The 24545-nt window shown below is 36.9% G+C and overlaps 1 protein-coding gene across 1 annotated transcript in view; it reads left to right on the forward strand.

Annotated features, from left to right (window-relative positions):
* Positions 1 to 24545, forward strand: part of UTRN (utrophin) — a 463855-nt gene that overhangs the window by 341940 nt on the left and 97370 nt on the right. The window contains exons 54-55 of the mRNA XM_074333962.1: positions 10782 to 10911; positions 24161 to 24429. Of these exons, the coding sequence (XP_074190063.1) occupies positions 10782 to 10911; positions 24161 to 24429 (399 nt within the window). The remainder of the gene's footprint in view (positions 1 to 10781; positions 10912 to 24160; positions 24430 to 24545) is intronic.

Below are 24545 nucleotides of genomic sequence, written 5' to 3' on the forward strand. Positions count from 1 at the left end.
TAAGATTAGTCAGTTAAAAGGTTATCTTTTTCCTGTCTTAACACTGCCTAAGTTATCTAAGTTATTCAAAACAAGAGTTGGAAAGATTTTTATATCAGGGAAAAGAGTTGGCATATCTTTGATTGTTGGGATAGCATTTAAAAATATAGCTTATTTTACCCTTTTGTGCTGAATACTGGCACATTCTCCCATTGTTTGTGCTTCTCTCTTATGTAAAAATTTGACACCTTGAAAACTAGATGAATTAGGACTCCTAACAAACATAAGGAATAGCTTAAACATATGGAATCTCTGATTCAGTAACTATGTTGTGATGTGTTACATTTTATAAATAAATCTAGCTTCAGAGAAATTATTGAAGTAAAACATAAGGAAAAGTTTTATAATTGTTACAAATAGTAAAAATATGCTTCTAAAACATATTTCCAATTCTTACTAATACTGTTCTTTAAATGTAATCATTTGTTCAGTGATAAATGAACTTGATTCCATTTGGTATTCCTTCCTTAAAAGTAAAATTTTTAATTGTGAATATATTATAGATTTTATAAAAATAAAGAGAAAAAAAAAAGGCTGTAATTTTACCAGTGTAACACAGCCATTTTCATTTTCCATTATTTCCTTTTTGCATATTCACCTTTCACACAGTTTTAATAGGGTACCAAGTTTTTATCCTGTCTTTTTCACTTGGATGTATGTCATCCCTATTTCTTCACATTACTGTGTAGTCTTTATTACAATAATTTTTCAAGGTTACATAATGGTCTCTAGTGCAGCCATACCTTAGTGAACCTAAATATTTTCCAGGTGTTAGGTGTTTAAGTTAGTTTCAATTTTTATTAATCATAAATAATGTAATAATGAATACTTTTGTGTTTGAAGCTTTTTCTGGATCGTTTTCTTAGGATACATTCCCAAAGGTGAAATTCTTGTTTCACACAATATGAACATAGTAATGACTCTTGATATATTGCCAACCTACTTTCCCAAATGATTGAACCAATTTTTGGCCTCCAGCAATGTATGAAAGTGAAGTTTCACTGTACCCTTGCCTGTGATTTCTCATTTTTGTCGCTCCTTTGTAAACCTCATACTTTTTGCATTAAAATGCTGGTATTCCTTACCAGTATGAGAATTTAAAGAACAGTTTTAGGATGTCAGATGTCTTACTCAAGTTTGTCTCCCAAAGAGAAGGAAGAGGAGAAATGGTTGGATGTGTTTGGTTTAATTGTGCCTAGAAGGATAGAAAGTTGTCCATTGCTGAACTGGTCATTTGAAGAAGTTTGGTGTGATGTCATCTGGCTAACCGTTTTTTACCACCACAGAGGTTTACATTGCTGTTTTATTCTGAAACAAAATGGTACACAAAAAGACACTACATTTATTTGTTTGCTGCCTAAAAGTCTAAAGTGACATAAGAGGCTTGCAGCACAGTACTATGCTTACCAAATATTTTGGCTTATTCTTGGAAGATCACATCACTCCTATTTTTCTCATAATTAAATAGTTCATCTCTTAGAAGAGTTAGATTTAGTTGTTCTTACTAATGGAGGATTGAGTACTGGTATTGGTCACCTAAAGCTGTAGATAAAACAACTAGAACTTTCCTTCACGAGTAACAGTCAATAGAGGCTGAGGAAAGAAATTTGGTCGTGGAGAATCGCTGAGAATGAGGGGGAGACTTTCGATTAGCATAGTGACTTAATATTTAATAGTAGCTAGTTATTTAATAGTATCTGGTTATTCTACAGCACTGCATAATTTCAAACTATGTTCATATTCACTGTCTCACTTGTGCTGTAGAATTTTGTTATCAACATGCAGAGAGGTTATGGGACAGACCCAAGGACTCGTGGTAGATAAGGGTGGGCCTACGTGGTGTGCACTGGACTGTAGCACAAGGATTGGGGCTGCAAGTCTCTGGTTTTACTATACCACAAAATATTTTTTTAAATGCCTCCTGATTCTTTCATACATAAATTCATTGAGTTTCCGCTCTCCCCTCTGGGGCATAGATGTAAGCGTTCAGAGAGGGTTCACTGCAGGGTAGGAGTCAGGTCTGCCAAGAGGCCAGAGCAGGCATGTGTGGTGAATGCTCGAGCAAAGCAGATGCCAGGAGTTGTAGCGGTGCGGCGGTGGGAGGGGCTGGCCCTGTGGGGGAGCCAGGTGATGTTTGTAACTATGGTAAGGGGGGATTGGAGCTGGGTCGGTAAAGGTCAGTAAGGATGACCCTAGTGGATCTCCTTTACTTTGACCAGTGAGGGTCGGTGAGCTTACTAAGGAAGCACACAGATACTGTGTTTTGAGAGAAAACTTTTTCTTTGAAGAGCTGTAATTAGATGACTACTTCTCTGTTCTACTGTTTAGAGCTATTTCATGCTGATTTCTTCTACAGACCAGCTTTGTACGAGCTACTCCCATGCCCCAGGAGTTTCTTTCCTTGATTCCCGCACTTTATTTCAAGTTCATTTACTTATTTCTTCATTCATTCATTCACCCCACAGGTATATTTACTGTTGTGATCTAAATAATGAGAAAGTGCCAGCCATTGAAGATTTAAAGCAAAAGCTTTCTGAATTGCCAGGGCCATGAGGCGGGAAAAGCTTAGGGTATTCTAGGAATGGAAATAAAGACTTTGAGGTTAGAAATGAGTGTGTTAGTAGCTGAGGTCAGAGAGCAAGGAAAGTCCAGTTCTTGGTTGGAAGTTTAGAATCTGTTCTAAGTGCAACAGTAAGCCATCAGGAGGTTTTAGGCAGGACAGCAGAAGATCTGATTTGTCTATAATTTTAACATTATGATCTAGAAACCATTAAGAAAAGTGCATCCCAGTGAACTTTGGCACTTGATACACAGGCAATTTGGGTGATGGCTTTAGATTAAAGAGAAGAAAGAGTTGTAATTTAAAGACAAGCAGATGACAGGATTTAGTACACGCCGATGTTTGCATTTCTTCTCCCTTTATCTCCATCCACTATGACAGGTTGCCTGTTTAGGGCAGAAGAGGATGGCGCAGATGCCCCTCCTTGCTAAAGGTTCTCTCAGACCCTGCTTTCATATTAACAGATTTGCAGGATCCTGTCACTCCCAGTGCTGCCAGGAATAACTGCTATTTGCTTGGTGGCAGTTCAGTCATTGCAGTGAGCTGATGTCATGTTCATGATGCAAATGAAGGGCAGCTGATTGACTTGCGAGATTGACTGAAGTCAGTCAGTCACTTCTTTATACCTCCTTATCCCTTAATCCCCTGCTCTTCCCACCGAATTATAGCAGGTGGGGAGAAATGTTCCCAGGCCATTATAGGAAGATCATTGAAAATCTTCAGGCACTTACAGGTGAATAACGAGTAATTTACTCTGATGTCTGGCAGCCGCAGGGACACCTGAGTTTGAAATGGGCAGAGAAGTGGTAGGAAAGGTGCTCTTTGCTAAAGGTTGGGCTTATAGACATCGTTGAGAATGACAACTGTGATTTAGTAGTTAATTCTGGTATTCAAATCAGGGCTTCATTAATCTGACATTCCAGAGCTTCATTTTGGTTTAAATGAGCATAGAGAAGCTGCTTAACAAGCAAAACAATGAGAGACTAGATTACCTTACCTGTTTATTCTGTTTGCTTGAATTGTTTTTCCTCTAATTACCTTTAATCTAATTCCAGTTTCTTTTTTAACATACAGTTCCCATATTTTGAGCAGGTTGCATGCAAAGAGCACCCTCTCCACGTCCCTCCTCTGTGTACTTCCCCAGTGCCTTATTTATACCTCTCAAAGATTTGTGGCACTTCCCACATCCTTACTAGCATTATTCTCTCCTCTTTAGACTAGTGTAAGTTCCCTAAGAGTAGGGATCATGGCTTATTAATTGCTGTCTTCTCTTGTCCTGGCATATTTCCTTGTGGATTGTATGAATTTAATATGTGTTTTAAAATTTTTTCTTTGGTAGAAATCTTTGTTGGAAAATTCTGTTATACATTCTCATACTACCCCAGAGTGGGAGAGAAGTTTAACATTCTCTTATGGCCATGGGACAGTCATTGTGCTCTCCATTTATTTTTCTTGACTCTTGAGGATCTGAGACTATGTTCCCTTATGTTAAACACCTTGGAGCATACAACTGTCAAAACACAATTTCAATTTTCCGTTTTGAAATTGTTTTGTTATCTTCCTTCTTGTTAAGCTGATTCTAGTCTATTGCTTGTAGACCAAAGCTTCATTTTACGTGTGTTTGTTTGGGGGAAAGATTGAGGCTCTTTCCCACTAGGTACTAGAATGGAACATGTGTAAGCTTTGTGACTGGTTGCCACACAGAGCACTTTTATGTCAATGGCCGAGGTTAAAGTCAGCAAGGTACCCAGATGTCTGCTGTCTGGAGAAGTCTGGGGTTACTAGGTGCCTCTCCCATCAACCATGAAGACTTGTTTCCCTCTAACTTTCATGATATAAAATATTTCTACAGATGTAGTCATCCTCATCCCCTACTCCCTCAGCTCTGACAGTGCCAGCCTGCTAAGGCGGGCAAGCACTTCCCTCGGTGCCTTTGAACTTGTAGTTCCCTCTCACTGGAGCGCTTTTTTACCAGATATTCTTATGGCTTCCTCCCTCACTTTCTTCAGATCTTTCTTCAAATACCACTGTCTTTGAGATGCCTTCGTGACCACTTATATAAAATATGATCAACCCCCACGCAGGCCCTAACCTGCCCTTCCCCCTTATCCTGTGTGGTAGACTGTTCTGCTACTGAACCATGCCCCTCTCTATATAGGTCCCTATGCAGAGGATCGTTGCTATTCCCTCATCAGGAGAGTCAGTATATTTCTCCATTCTCTTGAATCTGTGTTGGCCTTATGACTTGCTTCAAACAACAGATTATGGCAGAAGCAATGTGCAAATTCTAGAGCTGCATTGTCTAATAACCCTTAGCCTGGTAACCCTTAGCCCTTAGCCACATATGACCATTCAACATAAATCAGTTACAAATAGGTGAAATTTAAAATTTAGTTCTCAGTTGTACTAGTCATATTTCGAGTCCAAAATTGCCACAAGCAACTCATGGTTACCGTATTGGTATTGGACGGTATAGTTTTAAAACATTTCTATCATTGCAGAAAGTTTCATTGGACAGAGCTGTTCTAGAGTCTTTGCCGTAAGATGCCTTGCAGCTTTCACTCGGCCCTTTGGGAACACTAATCACCATGCTTTGAAGGAGCCCAGGTTAGCCTACTAGATAATGTGAGACCATACAGAGGGAAACCGAGGTGCTCCAGCCAATATATAGCTAGTAATGATTTCCAGATATGTGAGTGAGGCCATCTTGGATTTCTAATCCCATTCAATCTGCGGATGACTACAGCCTCAGGAGTAATCTCTGGTGGCACCAGCAGAAGAGCTGGTCATATTGCCAGACAGGAAAAATAAATTGCCATTGTTTTAAGCCAGTAACTTTATGTGGGTTTGATACGCAATAGTGATAATGGATGTAACCTTCAATCTAAATACTACAATAGTTCTGAAATTATTTGAAACTATGCCCTGTGCAGTTAACGCATGGGTAGGATGTGGTAAAAAGGGGGAAGTTGGAGTAAGCCCATACCATTTCTTTCAGTGAGATCAGTTCCTTATTTATCTGGGGAGAGAAAAGGATATTTGCTATTAATAAAGTAATGACCAACAGCAATCAGAAACATTTAGTACTTACTAGCTGATAGATGAAAGGAGAAAACTAACTTTGCATCCAAAAATTATTTACCGATAATTTGCCAAGCAGATAGTTCAAATAATCCAGAGTTTACTGGAATCCAATAATTATTTCAACGTAGGATAATCGGATTTGGGGGACTTTGATATATCTTGCTTAGCCATATTTTGAGGTACTACTTGGCATTTAATTCTGAAAGGATTCCTTCTTTTATTCATTATTTCCCAAGCATATATTGAGTGCTTTCTATATGTCTAGGCAGGTACTGACAATATCAAAGGATTATGACATGCCTTACCTTAGGAAAACTGACAGTACATTAGGACAAGCTATGTTAGAGGAATATAAAATGCTCTGGAAACACTGAGGTGGGAACGCACTAAATGTACCGGATGAGCTATTACTTTGCAGGTGGGTGGGGATACAGGTTAGAAAATAAACAGATTACCTAGAGCACTTTTTTGGAAGAAAGAACAGAATTATTTAATAAAAATTTTGAGATAGTCGCATAATATAAAATTTACTCCATTAAAGTGTGCAGTCAGTGGCTTTTAGTATATTCCCAGAGTTATAACCATCATCAAATCTAGTTTTAGAACATTTTCATTATCCCACAGAGAAACCCCCTACCCATGAGCAGTCAGCCCCCCTACCTACTCCTAACTCCCAGTTGTAAGCAATCACTGATTTATTTTCTGTCTTGATACACTTACCTATTTGGGCATTTCATAACAATGAGCTTTTGTGTCTGGCTTCTTTCACTTAGCATGTTTTCCAGATTCATCCATGTTGTAGCATGTTTCAGTATTTCATTCGTTTTTATTGCTGAATAAGATTCCGTCACATGGATATACAGCATTTTGCTCATCTGTTCACCAATTGGTGGATGTTTAAGTTTTGTCCACAATTTGGTCATTATGAATCATATTGCTGTAAACAATGTATATAAGTTTTTATGTGGACATACACTTTTAGTTCTCTTGGATATACACCTAGGAGTGGAATTGCTAGTTAATATGGCAACTCTATGTTTAACATTTTAAGGAATTGCCAAATTGTTTTTCAGAATGTCTGTTCCATTTTATCATTCCACCAGCGGTGTATGAGGTTCCAACTCCTTCACATCCTGGCCAATACTTGTTATTGCCTGAGAACAGAATTGTTTGGAATGAAAATATAAAGTCATTAAAATAGAAAAAAATTCCAATTAGATTGTGTGTACTCATTTAAGGCTGCCCATATATAAGTCACGTGACATCAGAACTCAGCTGAATGCCACTTTATAGCTCTGTATACAAAACAACTCTGTTGGAATCTAATTATCTTATCATTAATGTTCCCAGGTGCTTAGGAAATGCTGCTTTTCTTTTATGTCTAATTGAGAGGTAAAGGGTGGTGAAATGATTGTATGTGTAATGCTGTTGCAGGGTAAGCCGATTTCTGACATGTAATTAAATATAATTGAAATAGGACAAATTGAACAACAAAATTAAATTTGCAAAATAGAGGATGAACAGATACGATTAAATGCTTGCTGTCCTCTAGGATATTTGGGTGTCGAGTCGGCATTGGTGCAGGAGGGAGCCCCACATTTTCACTTACGTGGTGTGGTTCCCACCTGCCCACACTTGCCTCCTGTACTTCCCTCCCTTGGCATATCAAAGGAATTCATGAGACATTCCCACCAACACCCTGTGCAGAGCAGATTGTTTTATGCAGCGCCCGAGTTTCATGTGGTCAAGAAGGAAAACAGACTCTCTAGTCCTGTGTGGCTCTCTCAGACTCAGACTTGTTTTTCATGAATCTAGGAGCCTTTACAATGATAGCATAAAAAACAAAAATGTAAATCTGACAGTGCTCCTCCCTGCCCCGCCCCCTCTCCTGCTCTTCAGTGACTTCCCAGCGCCCTTTTCTGGTAAAGTCTTAGACGCTGAGGACACCATACGTGGTCTTTGTGACCTGTACCTGCCCACCTCTGCAAACTCGGCTGTTCCTGCTTTACCTGTGCTAAATAGTTTTAGTTCCTTGAGTGTATACAATGCCATACTGTCTTATTCTTCTGCTAGTGTTTAGTTTTCTCTATTGGGAGTACCGTTCTCTCTCTGCAAGAGTCAGTTGAGACACCACCTCCACCAGGAAGCATTTCAGAGCTGCCTAAGCTCTACTAGGTCCCAGGGCACTGATGTGGGTGCCTTGTTTACCACAGTGAAATAAAAACAGAAAAGGTCCTTGGCCTTGTGCAGATGATATTTTATCTGAGAGAGACAGACAATAAACAATAAACATAAGAACTAAATACCTACCGAGTATAGTACATTAGGGATGGGAAATGTAGTGGATATAAATATATATATATATATATATATATATCTGTCTGTGTGTGTGTGTGTATTTTTGAAATTCTAAAAATAGTTTCAAGACAAATCTCCTTTTGCCATTCCCATTCCCAAACCCCTCCCCAATGCAGACTTTGAGGACTACTATAGAACTGATCCAGAACTCCCAGTTAGAAATTACTGTACAGAAATGACTTAGTTGTGTGCGTTATATTATCTTCTTTCTCTACCGTAAGACCTGGAGTCACCCACTGTGAAATATATGCCCCATAATCATTTTAGGTTTCCTGAGGACCAGTATTTCTTCTGCTCTCCCTTCTTTGTGTCACATTCCTTTATGTTCTGTCTTCTCTCAGTTTTTAATTTCCTTCCATGTCATCAACCAATTGGTGTTTGCTGGGTTCTCTTTTGTGCCAAGTCTCTAAACACAGGCTGTGAATCCTTCATCCCCTTTGATGAACCAGAGTGAGGAGGTGTTTTTCTAGCTCCTTCATCTCCTAAGCAGCTTGTTTTCAATACATGTATTCCTGACACTTCCCTTTCAAAAAGAAGAAACATAGCGCTTGCACATCATTTAAAAAATCTTTACTGCTCCCACAGTTATTGGTTGGGTTTGGGTTTCACAGAGAAATACTCTTGACCATTCAAATTTTTAGAAATAATTCTGCTACATTGCCTACTGTTTTTTCTGCTATCTTTTATGTAACATTATTTCATATTTCTAGGTGGTTTTGAAAATAAATACTAGGAGTATTTTCGTTCATCTGGAGCTTCTTGCTCTAAAAGTAATCTATATTAAAGGAAGATCTGACTCAACACCTGTATATATATATATATATATATATATATATATATATATATATATAACCAAAACAATGTACACATTTTAAGAAAGGGAAAAAATGTATTAATATTGTAATACTCAATATATCCTGATAACAAAAGATAAATACAAGTCATGTGTATGCATTTTTTTTGCACCCTGGTATACATATATATGTGTATCTATAGATATAGATATTTCTGGGTTAAAAATGTATTTTTCCTATTTTTCTTCTCTTCCTTATTTCTGTATATCAGAGACTTTACATGTCAGAAAATCATCTTGTTTTCCTGCAGTGTCACATTTGGGACTTCTTCACAAGTTGAATTTCTTAAATAGACATGGTGGAGGTTTCGTCACTTCTCCCCCAGCGTAGTTATTTCATGCTCATAGGTGATAATTGATCTGAGAATTTCTTGCCTTGTGCTTGCTTCATGGTCAGTCTTTGGTTATATAGATGCTAGGGAGGACACATAAACGTTACCTATAGATTTTAGAGAAAATTTTTTACATCTCATAGCCTATACTTTATTACTGTGTGTAAATTGTGGATTGGTATACACTTTTATTCTTTTAGTTTACATTTTTAATCAAAGTCATAACTGTACACAATTTAAAAGTCAAAAATATTTACAGTGCTTATCACAAAAAAACAGCATTCTGCCATTCCATCTCTTTTTACTCCTCACCAGCTCTTCACTTTCCTCCCCACCCCCGCATGGTCTTTTTCAGCTTCATTACCAGTGTTTTCTACTGTTTAGCTCCAGTTTTTTTAATGTTTCATCATCAGATAAAACAGATTTCGGTATTTCTACATTTTTAATGTTTACTTTTAATTTACCATGGAAGATGAGGTTTTAGCCTGGAAATCACTCATCATCCCAACATAATTATGTCAAATCCTATTAAAAACAATAGTTTTGTTCAGAAGGAAAGACTTTATTGATTCTAAAATACTACTAGAGTGTGATATTTTAGAAAATAAGAAACAAGAATTTTCATAATGTGTTGTTGGGGAACTGCATTAAAAGCAAAATATTAGAACGAGTAGGTGTTTATATGCATAATTTAAGAGGATAACATTATTAACAACATTTTGATATAGCTACAGCATTAAAATAGCATATGAGAAAATCTTGGTTTACTCTTATCTTGCAATAGTCACAGGCTGAGTTTGTTGTTTTGAAATTCTAGTCAATTAGAGTCTTAATCACCAAACATTTCATAGGAGCAGGGGATGGAAGTTAACCCTAGTTAAAAGAACAAAAGTACTGAAGACAAACTGTTCTGTGAATCATAGATTTGCATGAAAAACTTCACAAGGGAGAAATGCTAATGCCTCGGCATGAGAGATGGAACATATTTTAAGATAATTGGAGACTGTCTTTTATGTGTTTTCTTTGGTTTAGTTTTGATTTCATGTACTTTAATTTGTTCCTATCTCTTATTTTTTCTTTCTTAATATATTCTAAAGAATGTAAAACACTTCTTAGGATCTCATTACTACCTGTGCAATTGCCTCTTCTGTACCTTTGGATGTAATATTTTTTGTCAGTCAGTCATATTAGAAAACACTGTTTTAGAACAGGCTATTATCAAGCTATTATATTTTAGCAATCTGACAGCAGTGACAACCTTTAAAGTACATTTTGTATAAATGCAAATATACTGTAACAATTTCCCTTAGGTGAATATTGTAAAGTGGTTGTTTTTTTGCATATTTAAGTTCTGCAGGAATCATTCTTTTGCTTGTATTCATTTGTTTCAGCATTCATATGTGTAAAACTTACATTTTTTACTTCTAACCTCCGTCATATGCTAGTTATTAGTTATCCCCTTGACAAGTGTGGTCAGAAGGGGTCTAATTTAAGATGTTCCATTACTTGGTGAACACATGAGTTTACAAAATCAACTTTTCTTCTCTTTGCAAAGGCACTGAGACGTGAATTAAAGGAGAAAGAGTATTCTGTCCTGAATGCTATAGACCAAGCTCGAGTGTTCCTGGCTGATCAGCCCATTGAGGCCCCTGAAGAACCAAGAAGAAACCTACAATCAAAAACAGGTGAGACTGGTTTCTTTGGTACATCATAAAAACACATGTGAGGAGAACAAACAACCAGAATCAAGCAGGAAGTTTCCTTAGAGCATTTCAGGATCTGATATTTAAAAACTTTTTCTAGAAATTATTGAATCAAATATGTTATTATTTATCAAATGTCTAAATTCTTAAAAATAAAATGACTGTGTACTTAAGTATTATTTAAAAAGGAAACGAACTACAGAATGTTTATTTATTAAAAAGTGTACTGGAACTAAGAATAATTTAAGATATAAAAACTTACATTTTTTATATTTAAACAAATTACACTGTAAAGAATTGCAAGCAGAAGAATGGTATTTAAATATAATAGTAAATGTATAAAATATTTAAATATCTACGAGTATAAGATAAGTTTGTATTAAAGTTCTGTGTTTTTTTAAGATTAATTTTGAAATTAAGACACTAAAGTGCCTTTCTTTTATAAGCAGATACAGAATTTATTTAATTTAAAAATAACAACCTGTACTATTTATGTACTTTGGCTTAAGATTGAAATAGTAACTACCTTACTAACAAACAGCAATAAATCACATAGTAAATTTAAGAGATGAATTTTGGCATCAGCATTTATCTTTAGTATGATTTTTGCATTGTTGGCAGTAAAAGCATTCTGATGCATTTTTTAAAATAAACATGCCGTTCAAAAAAGTTTTCAATCATTTACTTTACATAGTAAAAGCCAGCCTGGAAGACCGCCTCATGCTCTGTCCATCAGTGTAATGCATGAAGATTTTTTGCTTGTAAGGGAAGTACAGTTGGAAAATGCTTTCTTTGACTGTAGCTGGAACTGAATCAGATGTTTGGACAGGTGGCCATTTTCCTATTCAGCCATTCTCGGGAAGTGCTACTTCAGTCTGAATAAATTTCCCATCAAGGTCATGATTTTCTTGACCCTTTAAACCTAGTTTCATATGTGTGTCTGTGGGACACACGCACACCACTCAGACTATCTTTCTAGCACTAGTTTTTCTTTTCCACTGGTGGGATCTCCGTCTTTCCAGGCAGCCCACTGAGGACCTAAGTCCTTGCTGAGTGGCCACCTTTCAACAAACCCCACAGTTTTCAAATCACTCATAAGTGCCATTTCTACCTTTGAAGAATTATTCCTTTTGATTACTTATAGATCAATCATACACACACACACACACACACACACACACACACACACACAGGCTCACATAGTAGGTGCTTACTACATAATTGTTGAATGAATGGATGCCTGAGCTGAGCACTTTCAGGCGTGGTAGGAAGTGATTTGGTTCAGGGAGAGGGGTTGACCACTCTGGGGCGGATCATGAGAAGCTGAGCGGCTGTGTGTTGGGGAAGTTGGTCAGCCCGGCATGGCGGTCAAGCTCTTGTGCCTGGACAGGAGGTGGCAGTGAGGGGCTTGTACGTGCCATCTGGTTCAGATTCCAGAGGCCCTGGAAAGTTGGGCAGAGCATTCCAAGGTAATTCAACAAGAGTGAAGGCTCTATTGTGGGTTGTGTTTTTTAAGCTTGGAAGAAAAATAACAAGTTGGCTTGTCTCATCTTAACCAATTTAAAGTGTGCCTTAAATCTGCTTTTCTCATCTCCTTGCATCCCCAGTACTTTCCAGAGAATAGATGACACATTTTTATAATAAGCAATTTTGTAGCAGTAAAAAAAAGTGTTATTATATCACTAAAGCTTCACTATGTTATAAATTTTCCTCCTCAGTAACTGTCAGTCAGTTTAAGAGGTAAAACACATACATACACACACACACGCACATGTGCGTGCACACACACACACAATGTATTTTGAATTCTTATTTTGCTGTTATATTCAGGATGTTTCTATGCCCCATGTTCACATGCTATCTTTGGGAAGCAAGGGGAAAAAAGAAGTCATGTTAATTTAACTTTATGACTTTTTTGTTTCTTGTTGTTGAGATTAGCAATTTTCATACTTTTTCCTTTCCTGGTATTATTTTCTGTAACACTGGCTGATTTTACCTACTGTTAAAAGTAAATGAAAGAAAATTGTCCATATTAGTCTTTATACTTTCGTTGTGTACCACGACTTGTGTAGAGCTGCTATCAGAAATAGAGAGCATTTGAACGTTAGTCATCTTGTGTGATGCTGCTCCAAATACTCAGTGTTGGAGGGGGTGGAGCAGGGAGAAAACATATCATAATTTTTAAATTCTATTTAATAAACATTTATATACTGAGTATGCTATGTGTACTGTGCCATAAAGGCACACCAAAATGGAGCCATGTCTTTACTTTTAAGTAACTATTCCAGAAAATACTTCTCTCCATGATTTTTTCCTCTCAATGCCTTTCTATCCTTGGCTCCTTTTTAAATTTTGTTCTATTATCAATTATAGTGTCGTATGTATATATACATAGATATTTTTTCATGGTAGCCTATGGAGGTTTATGTTATTACTGAGTAGCACAGGTATAAATTGTTCTCAGGCATTTGTTAATTGATACGTGTTATTAAAAACAAGCAAACTAATTAGTTCAACCAGATGATCGGTTGCTGGCAAAGAATCTCATCAGGTATGTTTGCTAGATATTTTCTTTCCCCCCAGTTTTACGGAGCTGTAATTGACATGTAACATTGTATGAGTTCAAGGTGTACAACATCATGATTTGATAATTATATATATTATGCATTTGTGATCTCCACAATAAGTTCAGTAAACATCGATCACCCTTCATGGTTCCAAATATTTTTTCCTTGTGGTGAGAACTTCCATGATCTACTCTCTTAGCAACTTTCAAGTATGTGTATTTTAAATATTTAAAAATCACTACTAATGTTATAATACTTTCCTCATTTAGGCCCTTACCATTTTTTGTTAGGACTGCAGAGTGCTTTATTAGTTGGTATCTCTCCATCAACGTAGACACAACATATCTAAAACACAGAACTGAGCAAATGCCAGTTCTTGGTTTGAAAACCGCCTGTAACCCCTGGCATGGAATCTGAGCTTCTTTATCTAGCGTACAAGCTACACAATGATTAGGCCTCAGCTTTGCTGTGTGGCAGCATCTCCTGCCCCTCTCTGTCCCAAGCTAGTGTCCATTCAGCACCAAACTTCTCATGATGTTCTGCAGGTAGTGGTCTGACTTGCCTTTAGCCTGTTGCTCATCCTGTTTTTTTCTGCCTGTGGGTCCCTCTTACCTGATTTCCAGCTCCTTCCACGTTTGCCTGCCCGACCCCTGCTCATCTGTCCTCCTCAGACCAGGCTTCTGTCTTCCTGGCCCTTTTCACACCCCGCTCTCTGTGCTTCCTTGGCACCCTGTCATCTCTCTGGCTGTTACCAGCATCTGTGTCTGAAGCTCCGCCCTCCCCTTGCTTAGTGACCTTTCTCATTAATCGAGAATCTCCAAGAGTGTGAAAAATGATCTGAGCAGCTATGATAGATGTTATATAGAAAACATAGTCAAAATCCAATTAGCTCATAGAAAAGCCACTCTCTCAGCAGTATTGACCCTTGAATGACATGGGTTTGAACTGCATGGATCCTGTACATACAGATTTTTTTCAATGAATAGTGTAAATGTATTTTCCCTTTTTTATGATTTTCTTAAGAACATTTTCTTTTCTCTAGCTTCCTTTATTGTAAGAATACAGTATATAATACAATTAACATACAAAATACTGTTTATGTTAGTGATAAAGCTTCTGGTCAACAGCAGGCTAGTAACAAATAAGATCAGACATCAAAAAAGAAGATACGCAATTTTCGAATGCGTGGGGGTCAACACCCCTAACCTCCGTATTATGCGAGAGTCAATTATAATTTTTAATTGAACTAAAATTATCCGAATAATTACAGAAATTTTACAAAGTTCAGCACTTTGTCAATGTATCTTGTTTGAGCCATAGGGAACTACATTTTATTTCATCTATATCATGTCACTGTATCATCATCATTTATGTTGTTCTTTTACTTTTCGAACCCCTTTCAAGATCTCTTATCTCAGTGAGTTGGGCAGATCATACAGTATGCCTTCTGTTAAAAAAAGAAAAGTGAGATAAAAACACAAAGGTCAAGAAAATATTGTGATGCTGACCAAGGTCATCAGTTAACGTAGGAGAGATTCAGGAACCGGGCACTACTCATCTATGCTGGCACCCTTCCCTAAGCCCGGGGTTTTGGGCTGGCTTTTAACTCATCCCTTCAGTTTTCTCTCTTCTCGCTCACTATCTGCTCATGGGCCTTTGACCTCCTAGCTCCTTGTTGACTTTCAGTGTCAAGACCCTCTTAACCCTGCACAGATGTTTCTTGGCTTCGCCCATGTTCTTCCAATGTTGCTTTGAAGTTCTCAGTCCCAGTTTTGAATTTCTTTGAAAACCACATTGGGCTTAGTGACGGTAGATGAGCAAGACATCTCTGGGGATCAGGCACCGTTGGCCTTAGCCCATTCCTGCCCCCAAACCCCTTGAGGTAATCGGGGAATACATGTGTCTACTTATGTATTTATTACCTGTAATTTAGGTTAAAAGCCAGATTTGCACAGGGGAGTTAGAGCCTTACATTTTTATGCCTCTCTCCACACGACATATACATGCAGGCAGGTGCATAGACATGCAGATGTGGACACACACACACACACACACACATTGTATGATTTGGAGTTATGGTATCAATTACTAAGTAAAACTGCTAACGTTTTAATAGGATATTTCACCTCTGAAAGTATTATAAAATTGTACAATTCATTGTATATGTGGATGTAGTTAAGCTCTTTTCCTCTGTTCGGCTTTTGATTTTAAGACAAAAAAAAATGATCGCATTATTTTGCTCATAAATTTCTCTTTAGTCTTCTTTAAAATTTATTTGTCTAGGCATTACTATTAGTATAACTATTATTTTATTCCAGGCTGTCTGAACATTATTTTTTTTTCAATCTGGTGTAGTTGATTAGTTTCTTTTGTTTCATTTAAATGATAGTCATACAAAAAATAAAAAACTCAGCTATTACTTTAGTGTGTTCATGCACTTATAGTTGAGTGTGGTGTATATGTGTTTTTTCATACACACCTTTACATAGTTGTATATTATTGTAGCTGTGAATAATGGTGAATAATAATCATCTTTCAGATAAAAATTATATATAGTTTAATATTTTTCCTCTTTGGTCTTTGACAGCTGGCTGTGTATATTTAGTAGTAATTAATATTTCAACTCAGGGTTTACTGTTTTAATTATTAAATGTTTAATTATTAAATGTTCATAATATTTCAGACAGCCAGTTATTAGGACTATTTTTCTTCTATGTGAAATCTCATATATTTTATGTTATAACAAAGAAGTCATAAGTGACGTTTTCCAGTCCACTGTGTCAGTCCATTTTCTGCCAGTATTAGCAAACTTGTGCAAATAACATTTCACGATTATTAAATGAGTACAAATATGGAATTAGCATGCAGTTTAGTAGAAGTAACTTTTATACTTATTCTCAGTGTGCCTTAAGGTTATATTAAAAAGGAGGCAATAGTTATTTTCTCTCATCTCATAAAATGAGACCAAATTACACATAACCTAAGCAGTGAGGCTAGTAAAACTAATGGGTGTTTTGTTCACAGGGCATTTTTTGTTTCCCTAATAACAGCTTTATTAGTTAGAATCCCATTCTATAATCATGGGTACAAGAGGGATGGATTAGCCCCCATAACCAGATTACAGCAAGGGCGAGGACACAGCTGGCCACAGCGACTGGAGCACCACCCAGAAGCCTTTTCTCCATGTCTTCCTTCCTGCCTCTCTCCACATTTTCTTAGCTTTCTTATGACCGTCTACCTCACACCCTCATACCGGAGAGAGGTAGCCCTTCTTTAGGTTTAGTGCATTCCAGGAGAGGGCTCTGATTGGCTCAGCTTGAGTAAGATGGAGCTCAGGGTCTGCTGGGATTGGCAGACCCCAGGTATAAACACAATGTTAGATGAAGGCAGAATCAACACCCAGAAAGGAAGAGAGAAACATTAGTAAACAGATGTTCACAAGCCAGCATTTATCAGGTGCTTACACTGTGCCGGGCTTCATGCCAAGCATGCCACATACCTTGTTTCCTTTCATTCTCATACAACTTATTGAGCTGTGACTACTCTTACCACTCATTTGACAGACAAGGAAACTGAGGCTTTGAGAGGTTTGGAAGCATACTGTCACTTGTGTGACAGAGCTGACACACCCACTCGGACTTGCTATGAAACTTGCTGCACTTAACCACCATAGTATACTATCTTAACTACCCCAATAAGTATAAGAGCTTTGAGATATTCAGTGGAAATATGATTTTATTTTCTATTTTTTATACTTTAAAATATTTCATGCAATAATTAAATATGTTTATAATTCTTTGCTTTGCACTTTACTGTTCTTTTTTTTTCACTGAAATATCAGGCTGCTTGATAGAATGACAAACCAGTTCACTGATTTCCTAGCATCATGGGAGAAGGTGTTTAGACAATTGTAGACTTTGTCTTTTTAATTCTCATATAAAAACTTGGAAGGTCAATAATTGCTTTCAGGCCTATAGATCAAGACAATAATTTAGTTAGTGTCTCAAGTCCAAATTAGATTAGTAAAGTTGTAATGTGTGAAAGAGCACAGAAATATATATTACTGTCTTTTCCAGTGTTCTTAACTATATAGCAACAATGTGTTCCTTCCCATTTTAAAGCTCATAATATATGGGTGAATGTAACGAATCTAGTCTTTAACTTCTCAAAAATACATGTGTAATGAACTGGCTCAGTAAGCCCATTGATTGGGGAAAAATTTCAAAAACTTTTTGGCCTGCTAATGAATACCATGTAATGAAATCTGATTTAAATAAACAAATCAACATTCTTGATGAAGAATTATATGATAACAAAGGTTAGTTTTATGGACACAACATCTTAAATTAATTGTTCACATCTGTTATGTTCTCTAATCACTGTTACAACCATCCATAAATCACATTTGCATCATAAAAAGATGGTAATAATTTACATGTATGTATTTTATTGTAATCATCATCTGGGATGTTACTTTCAGATTTCAACATAAAGAATAGGAGGATACTCAACTCTTTTAATGTGGTGGTGTACTTTGTTGTTTTTGTTCTTCTTGAAAGCTGGGATCTTCCAGAGTGAATTAGAGGGTTTGCCATTTTTTACAGTGTAATCCTAGCAAAGACATAAAGTCTCTTCTTTGGTTAAACTCCTCACTTATTGGGACAGTTTATAAATATGAGACATACCTAACTTCTTTTATGAGAAGGGCTTAGGTTGGGAGGAAAGCTCAGGACTTCTTGCGTAGCTTGATCAATCATTAGCTGTGGTGTTCCTCAGGGAAGCAGCCAGGGGAGAGATGGGAAGTAGTGCGGCAAGAAATGAAAGACTTTTAATTTTAATCTGAGACTCCTGTCCTTCAATTCTTGAAGGAGAAATGGGAGGATTTGTTTTTTCAAGTCAAAGATATTGTATAGAGATTTATTCACTTATTTAACAAATACGTAATGAATGCTGGCCACATGTCAGGGGATAGTCACAGCAGTGAACAGACATATCCTTGCCCTCCTGGAACTTCCTTTCCCATCTTCTCTTCTTCCCTCTCAGTATTACCCTGCTGCCCCCAGTGCTCTGCCTGCTGCTGTGCAGCACAAATATCTTACTTGACTGAGTTACAAAACTACCATTAGTGTGAGGAAATGCAGGGAATATTCAGTTACAGAAAATCGAAAGCTAGATCTCAGGTTCCTTAGCGAGGTCTGTTCTAGGGCCTCTGTGCTATTCCTGCTCCTTTCCTTGGAGGTTAATCATCTTAATAGTCTGTTCTTTCTTCTTCCTCAGCTCAATGCTGGGTTTATTTACTTTGGCCCACTTTCCAGGAAGAGTATAACTTAGAAGAGTTCGGTCTCTAGTTCTACCTTCATTAACTACTGGTCAGAGGGGCCATTCATCTCCCTCCACAGTGTGATCTACATTCCTTTTTCTTCTCCATACTCTTCCCCTCTCATTCCCCCACCACCGTTGATATCTTGCATTTTGGTATTGTGGAAGATACTCTTTACTTTGGAGTTTGCTTTTTCCCAAATGCATCTGTTCATGTTCTCAGCTCTAATCCCCGCCACCCCCCAACCCTGCCTTTATTAAAAGGATTTGAGGAGTCCCTTGGCAGCATGGATGGGTCCATATCGTCTTTATCATAGCCCTGCTGAAAGATTTAGGCTACACATTAGCTTGTTAATCTACTCTGAGTAGCCTCTTACTGTCATCATCTTTATCATTTATTAGATGAACATAATTAGAAACATTACAGTAATCAGCTAATGACACTTGATGATGTACTTGTAATCAGGTTCATAATAAATTGTTGTCATCAGTCACTGTACAGAAAAGGCAGTGGGCAGGGTCCTCTTAAACACTGATCATTTCAAAGAGATTAAGTTGATCTTAATTACGCAATCAGAAGAGATTTTCAGAAGATTTCCCATTATTTTAATGAGAAGCATCTTTTGGTCATGAAGAAGGAGAGAGAGGAGCAGGGAGAAACGGAGGAGAGGGTGAAGAGAGAGAGATAGGGCAAGTTGAATCTTTAGGAATTTGGGGATGCATTGTTTTTTTCCTTGAATTCTTGTCCAATCAACTTGGTTTGCTTATGTGAAAATCTCTACAGGTGTCTAAACCTCCCAGATTTAGTAATATAATAATAGAAGGACTGAAAGAAATTAACTTTTTTTTGAAGCCCTACTATGTGCCAGGTATGTGCCAATAGCTTTATAAAAATTAACAGAGGTTCAAAGGGAAAAGGACGATATCTATGATTACATAATTAGGTAGTTTTGGAACTGGCATATGATATCCTAATCTTTCCTTGCTCCACATTGTACAGGAGTGAAGATGCTACTCTGGAGAATATTTTTCTATATTTTTTATATGTGTTTTTCTGTATTTGTTTTTCTTAAAAGTTGTTTTTCATCTCTTGATGGAATACAACAGTACGATTATACATACATGCAAAAAGAAAGCAAATAGAACAAATAAGATATTTGGAATGACACTTGAAATGACTGTAAAACATTGCCTTTCACTGTAAAAGCCTTTTTATAAATTCTTTACATGGGTGTGAGGAGGAAGAAGGAAAAATAAGTAGAAAGATTTTCATTTAAAATTATGAAGTCGAACTTTCTCAATAAAGACTAATGCTAAAAATTCCATTTGAGCCAATTCAATTCAGTAATTATACCTTGAGGACAACCCGTCTCTAGACAGAAGCCTGCAAAACCAAGATGGAAAGACACACATGACATAAGGCTTTATACTCTAAGAATAAAAAATTGCAATGGAGATAATTGTCAGTACCATAATTGAGAAGAAAATACAATAAATGGGAAATCTTTATTAAAAATAACACTGAGCTTATTCTGATAGATTTCTATCATTATTTCATGAAAGAAACATGAAAGTTAAGTTAAAAGACTTTCTTCTTTTTAAGTTAAAAGAATTTTTTTGCATAAGTACACCGAGGGAGATGTTTTTTTCCTCTACTGGTATGATTTCTTATGGCAGCTTTGCCTTTCTTATATAATTGAATTTTAGAGGTAAAAGAGGTCCTAGGGATAAAATGTTTACCCAACATGAAAAAATAGGGTTCCACTTGATACAACTGGGAAGAGCAGGTCATGCGGCTTGCTTCAGAGCAGGGGGCAAGGTGGGCACAGGACTGATGACAAATTCTAGTCTCTGCTCCTGATCCAGGCTGGTTTTCTACCTGTATGTCTGTGAGCCATATTGCAGTCTTTCTCCCCGAGATATAAAAGAAAACGTGTTGTAAATACTGTCCAACTGATTTGCATATTTGTAGGATAAAGACAACTGGACAAGAGAGAAAACTTCAGGATTGGTCATTCTTTTCTTCTTCTTTCTCTTCCTTCTTCCTAAAAGATAGTTATCTGTTCTTTCTTAAATATCTTTGTAACACAATAAATTGCTATTTTAAATTGCATAAATATGAAATATATATAATATTTCCAGTATATTATATTATATCAAGTCTATAATACAAGAATATAAATATAGAAATTAAATGTAATGCCACCCTCAGTATTTGGCTGGTTAAATGGCAAGACCTGAAGGGAGGAGAACTGAAGAATGATTGAAGAACGGAGCATGAAACAAAGTTCTCCCCCACAGACACACACACTTATAAGGAGTGGGAGAGTGATAGGGGAAAGCATTTCTGGTCTGAGGATTGTCAGTAAATTTACTTTGTTTTATGCTGCCGGTTCCTTAGTCTCTGGATTAGCCTCTATTACTGCCTTTTCAAATGCAAACGAGATTACCCTCTTCTCACTGAGCTTCACCTCCTCTCTTGTCTTCAATGTTAGTGGCTCTGCTCTGCGTGGGAATGACAGCACTCACTTGAGTGGAAATACTGTTGAGTGTCAGCAGAAGGGACCAGAGAAATCAATTTATAAGCCAGTGGGACTGGCTTAAAAGGTACTGGTTTATAAGCCAGTATTCTGTCCTGGCAGCACATTACAATCACCTGAGGAGCTTTTAAAATACATCCATGCTGCCCTTCATCCTAGACCAACTAAATTATAATTTTTTAATATTTTGGAGTAGGGTCCCTGGGGATCAGCATTTAAAAACAAACAAAACACAAATAAACCAACTCTCACGTGGTTTCTAATATGTCACCAGAATTCAGAACCACTGATCGAGAAGATTCTCCACTCTTGCTTGAAAGTCCTAGAATTCATCACAAAATATATTTTCATGAAATTTGAAACAAACTTTGTCCTTTGATTTTCAAATAACAAGAGGATTTTTCAATGTAATTATTTCCATCTTTTCTGCTTTTTTGCTATTTTACTTTGTTTTTCTAGTTCCATACTCCAAATTGTCGTAAGTTGATATTTCACATGTTGCAGCTTATTACCCGTTTCACAAATGTTCTGGAAAGTTTTTGTTTGGTTATGTACCTCACTGTTCTCGGTTTAAAGTTATGCATTAAGCTGAGATTGCTGCTGCAATAGGAGGCACTTTTATTCTGACTCTTGATTAGTTAATATGTTTCCTTTCTGGCAAACAGATGGTGAATTGAACATAGAGTTTGTATTTTTTTTCTGAATAGCTGTTTGAGTAGGGATTATATAATAAATACTACAAAAGGACTGCTCAATCAAAAGATTTTATGTTAAGAGAAGACAAAGTCACAGCCAATGTCGGGTATTTTGTTATAGGACAAAGAAACTGTGTGTTTCCCTGCCAGGTTAGTCAATGACTGACTCAGAAACAGTTTTTACTTTATCCAAGGAAAATCATCATAATTAAGTTGCCGAGGGATTATTCAAGTCTCTCTATAACCTTATGGCACTTCAGTAGGGCAACTCAGAGGTCTGTGGTTACGAAATTCTTCATAGTCCATTTGGGTCCCATAGATTTATTAGTGCTGCTTTTAAGTCTAAATATTGATATCCGGAAATTTAGATTGGTAAAAATATGTGTTCTGTCCCCTTTAACTTGACTTTTAAATAATAGTTAAATGAAGACAGGCAGATACATTTATGTTGAGTGTGAAAGTTACAGTTTAGAAGAGATTGTTTCAGTTCCTCTTACCAGGAAGTTCACCATACCAGGAAGTTTGATGAACCCCAGTTCATTTTCCGATGGTTTGGAATATTTTGAGGTGAAGTGGATGCTGCTGATGTGACTGAAACCGTGTTTCCCCGAAAATGAGACCTAGCCGGACTATTAGCTCTAATGCGTCTTTTGGAGCAAAAATTAATAGAAGACCTTGTATATGTTATGTTATGTTATGTTATGTTATGTTATGTTATGTTATGTTATGTATGTTATGTTATGTTATGTTATGTTATGTTATGTTATGTTATGTTATGTTATGTTATGTTATGTTATGTTATGTTATGTTATGTTATGTTATGTTATGTTGTATAAGACCCGGTCTTATTTTACTTTTAGTAAAATAAGACCGGGTCTTATATTAATTTTTGCTCCAAAAGACGTATTAGAGCTGATGGTCCGGCTAGATCTTATTTGCAGGGAAATGCGGTACTAAAAGATGGGATGTTATCACAAAGAAGAATATGCATTTCTATCTTAAATTGATCGACAATATACCTTGATTGTATGTTTCTGACCTGTCTCTATGTTTCCAGTAGACAAGCAGAACAACCTTGGCTGTTGAGGGTGGTGAAACCCAGGAGGGTTTAGATGGTGATCTATCTAACCTGCTTTGAGAGTGCTCTGTGTCCATCACATTCCTCTGCCCTTGTCTTGTCAGCTTCTCATCTCTGTTTCTGACCCTTGGTTTTGAACTTGACTTTCATTTCTGTCTGTATCCTTTGCTTATCTTCTAGACCCTTAGTCTTTCTTCCTGCCCCTTACCTGAGGCAGGGCCTTGAATTATGCCTGCCCTTACCTGTCTTAAAATGTAACTGTACTTCAGACATTCTGGAAACCCCCTTGCTCTGATAAATATTTAGGATGGCAATTACAATCTTGCTACTTTCCTCTTGAAATGTTTGTGATGTGCTACACTCATTCTAGACTACAGAAAATGCCCTGTATTAAAGATGAATTGCCAAATAGACTCAGCAATGATAAAGTATCTATAATATGTTATTTGTCTTTAGTTACTTATTTTTTTTTTTTGAAACATGATAAATTAATCTTATTTTCTCAGTTTTTCCTCATATCCTAAAGCTCTGTCTCTCTTAATTATACTTCCCATTTCTCTTAAAGACAATGAAATGAAAAACTGTGTTTGGATTTTACATAACTAAATTTATGTTAAAGAAAAGTTGGTTTATTTCTTGACTTATATTGTGACATTTCAAGGTTTGCAAATACATTAAAATTCAAAAGTCACCAAAACCACTGGGCCGCTTATTACTCTGAGTAACTATTTTCTTCTTTTGAGAAATAGCATGGAATTAGTAGAGGAAGTATGGAGAAATTTTTTTCTTCCCCCGTTTGGTGCAATTCTGTCTCCGTGTACCCTGTTAACAACTTTTTTTTTTTAATTAAAGTTTATTGGGGTGACAATGGTTAGTAAAGTTACACAGGTTTCAAGTGTACAATTCTGTAATACATCATCTATACATGGTAACAACCTTTTGAAAGGTGGTCTTCACACTTGGCTATAAAAGATATAGAGTTGACCAGGTTTCCAACCATTGTTTTTTTGTGTGTGTTTTTTTAAATCACAGAATTGACTCCTGAGGAGAGAGCCCAAAAGATTGCCAAAGCCATGCGCAAACAGTCTTCTGAAGTTAAGGAGAAATGGGAAAGTCTAAATGCTATTACTAGTAATTGGCAAAAGCAAGTGGACAAAGCACTCGAGAAACTCAGAGACCTGCAAGGAGCCATGGACGACCTGGATGCTGATATGAAGGAGGCCGAGGCTGTGCGCAATGGCTGGAAGCCCGTGGGAGACTTGCTCATCGACTCACTGCAGGACCACATTGGGAAAACGATGGTCAGTGCCACTGCCTCAGATGGAGGCTTTTAGGAAATGTTTTATTGCTAATAGAACACAAGTAAAGAGAGCTACATATATGTATTGTTATAAGGTCAACACCGTTCCAGCCCCTA

The sequence above is a fragment of the Rhinolophus sinicus genome, linkage group LG05 (genome assembly GCF_036562045.2).
Source record: "Rhinolophus sinicus isolate RSC01 linkage group LG05, ASM3656204v1, whole genome shotgun sequence".
NCBI classification, from domain to species: Eukaryota; Metazoa; Chordata; class Mammalia; order Chiroptera; family Rhinolophidae; genus Rhinolophus; species Rhinolophus sinicus.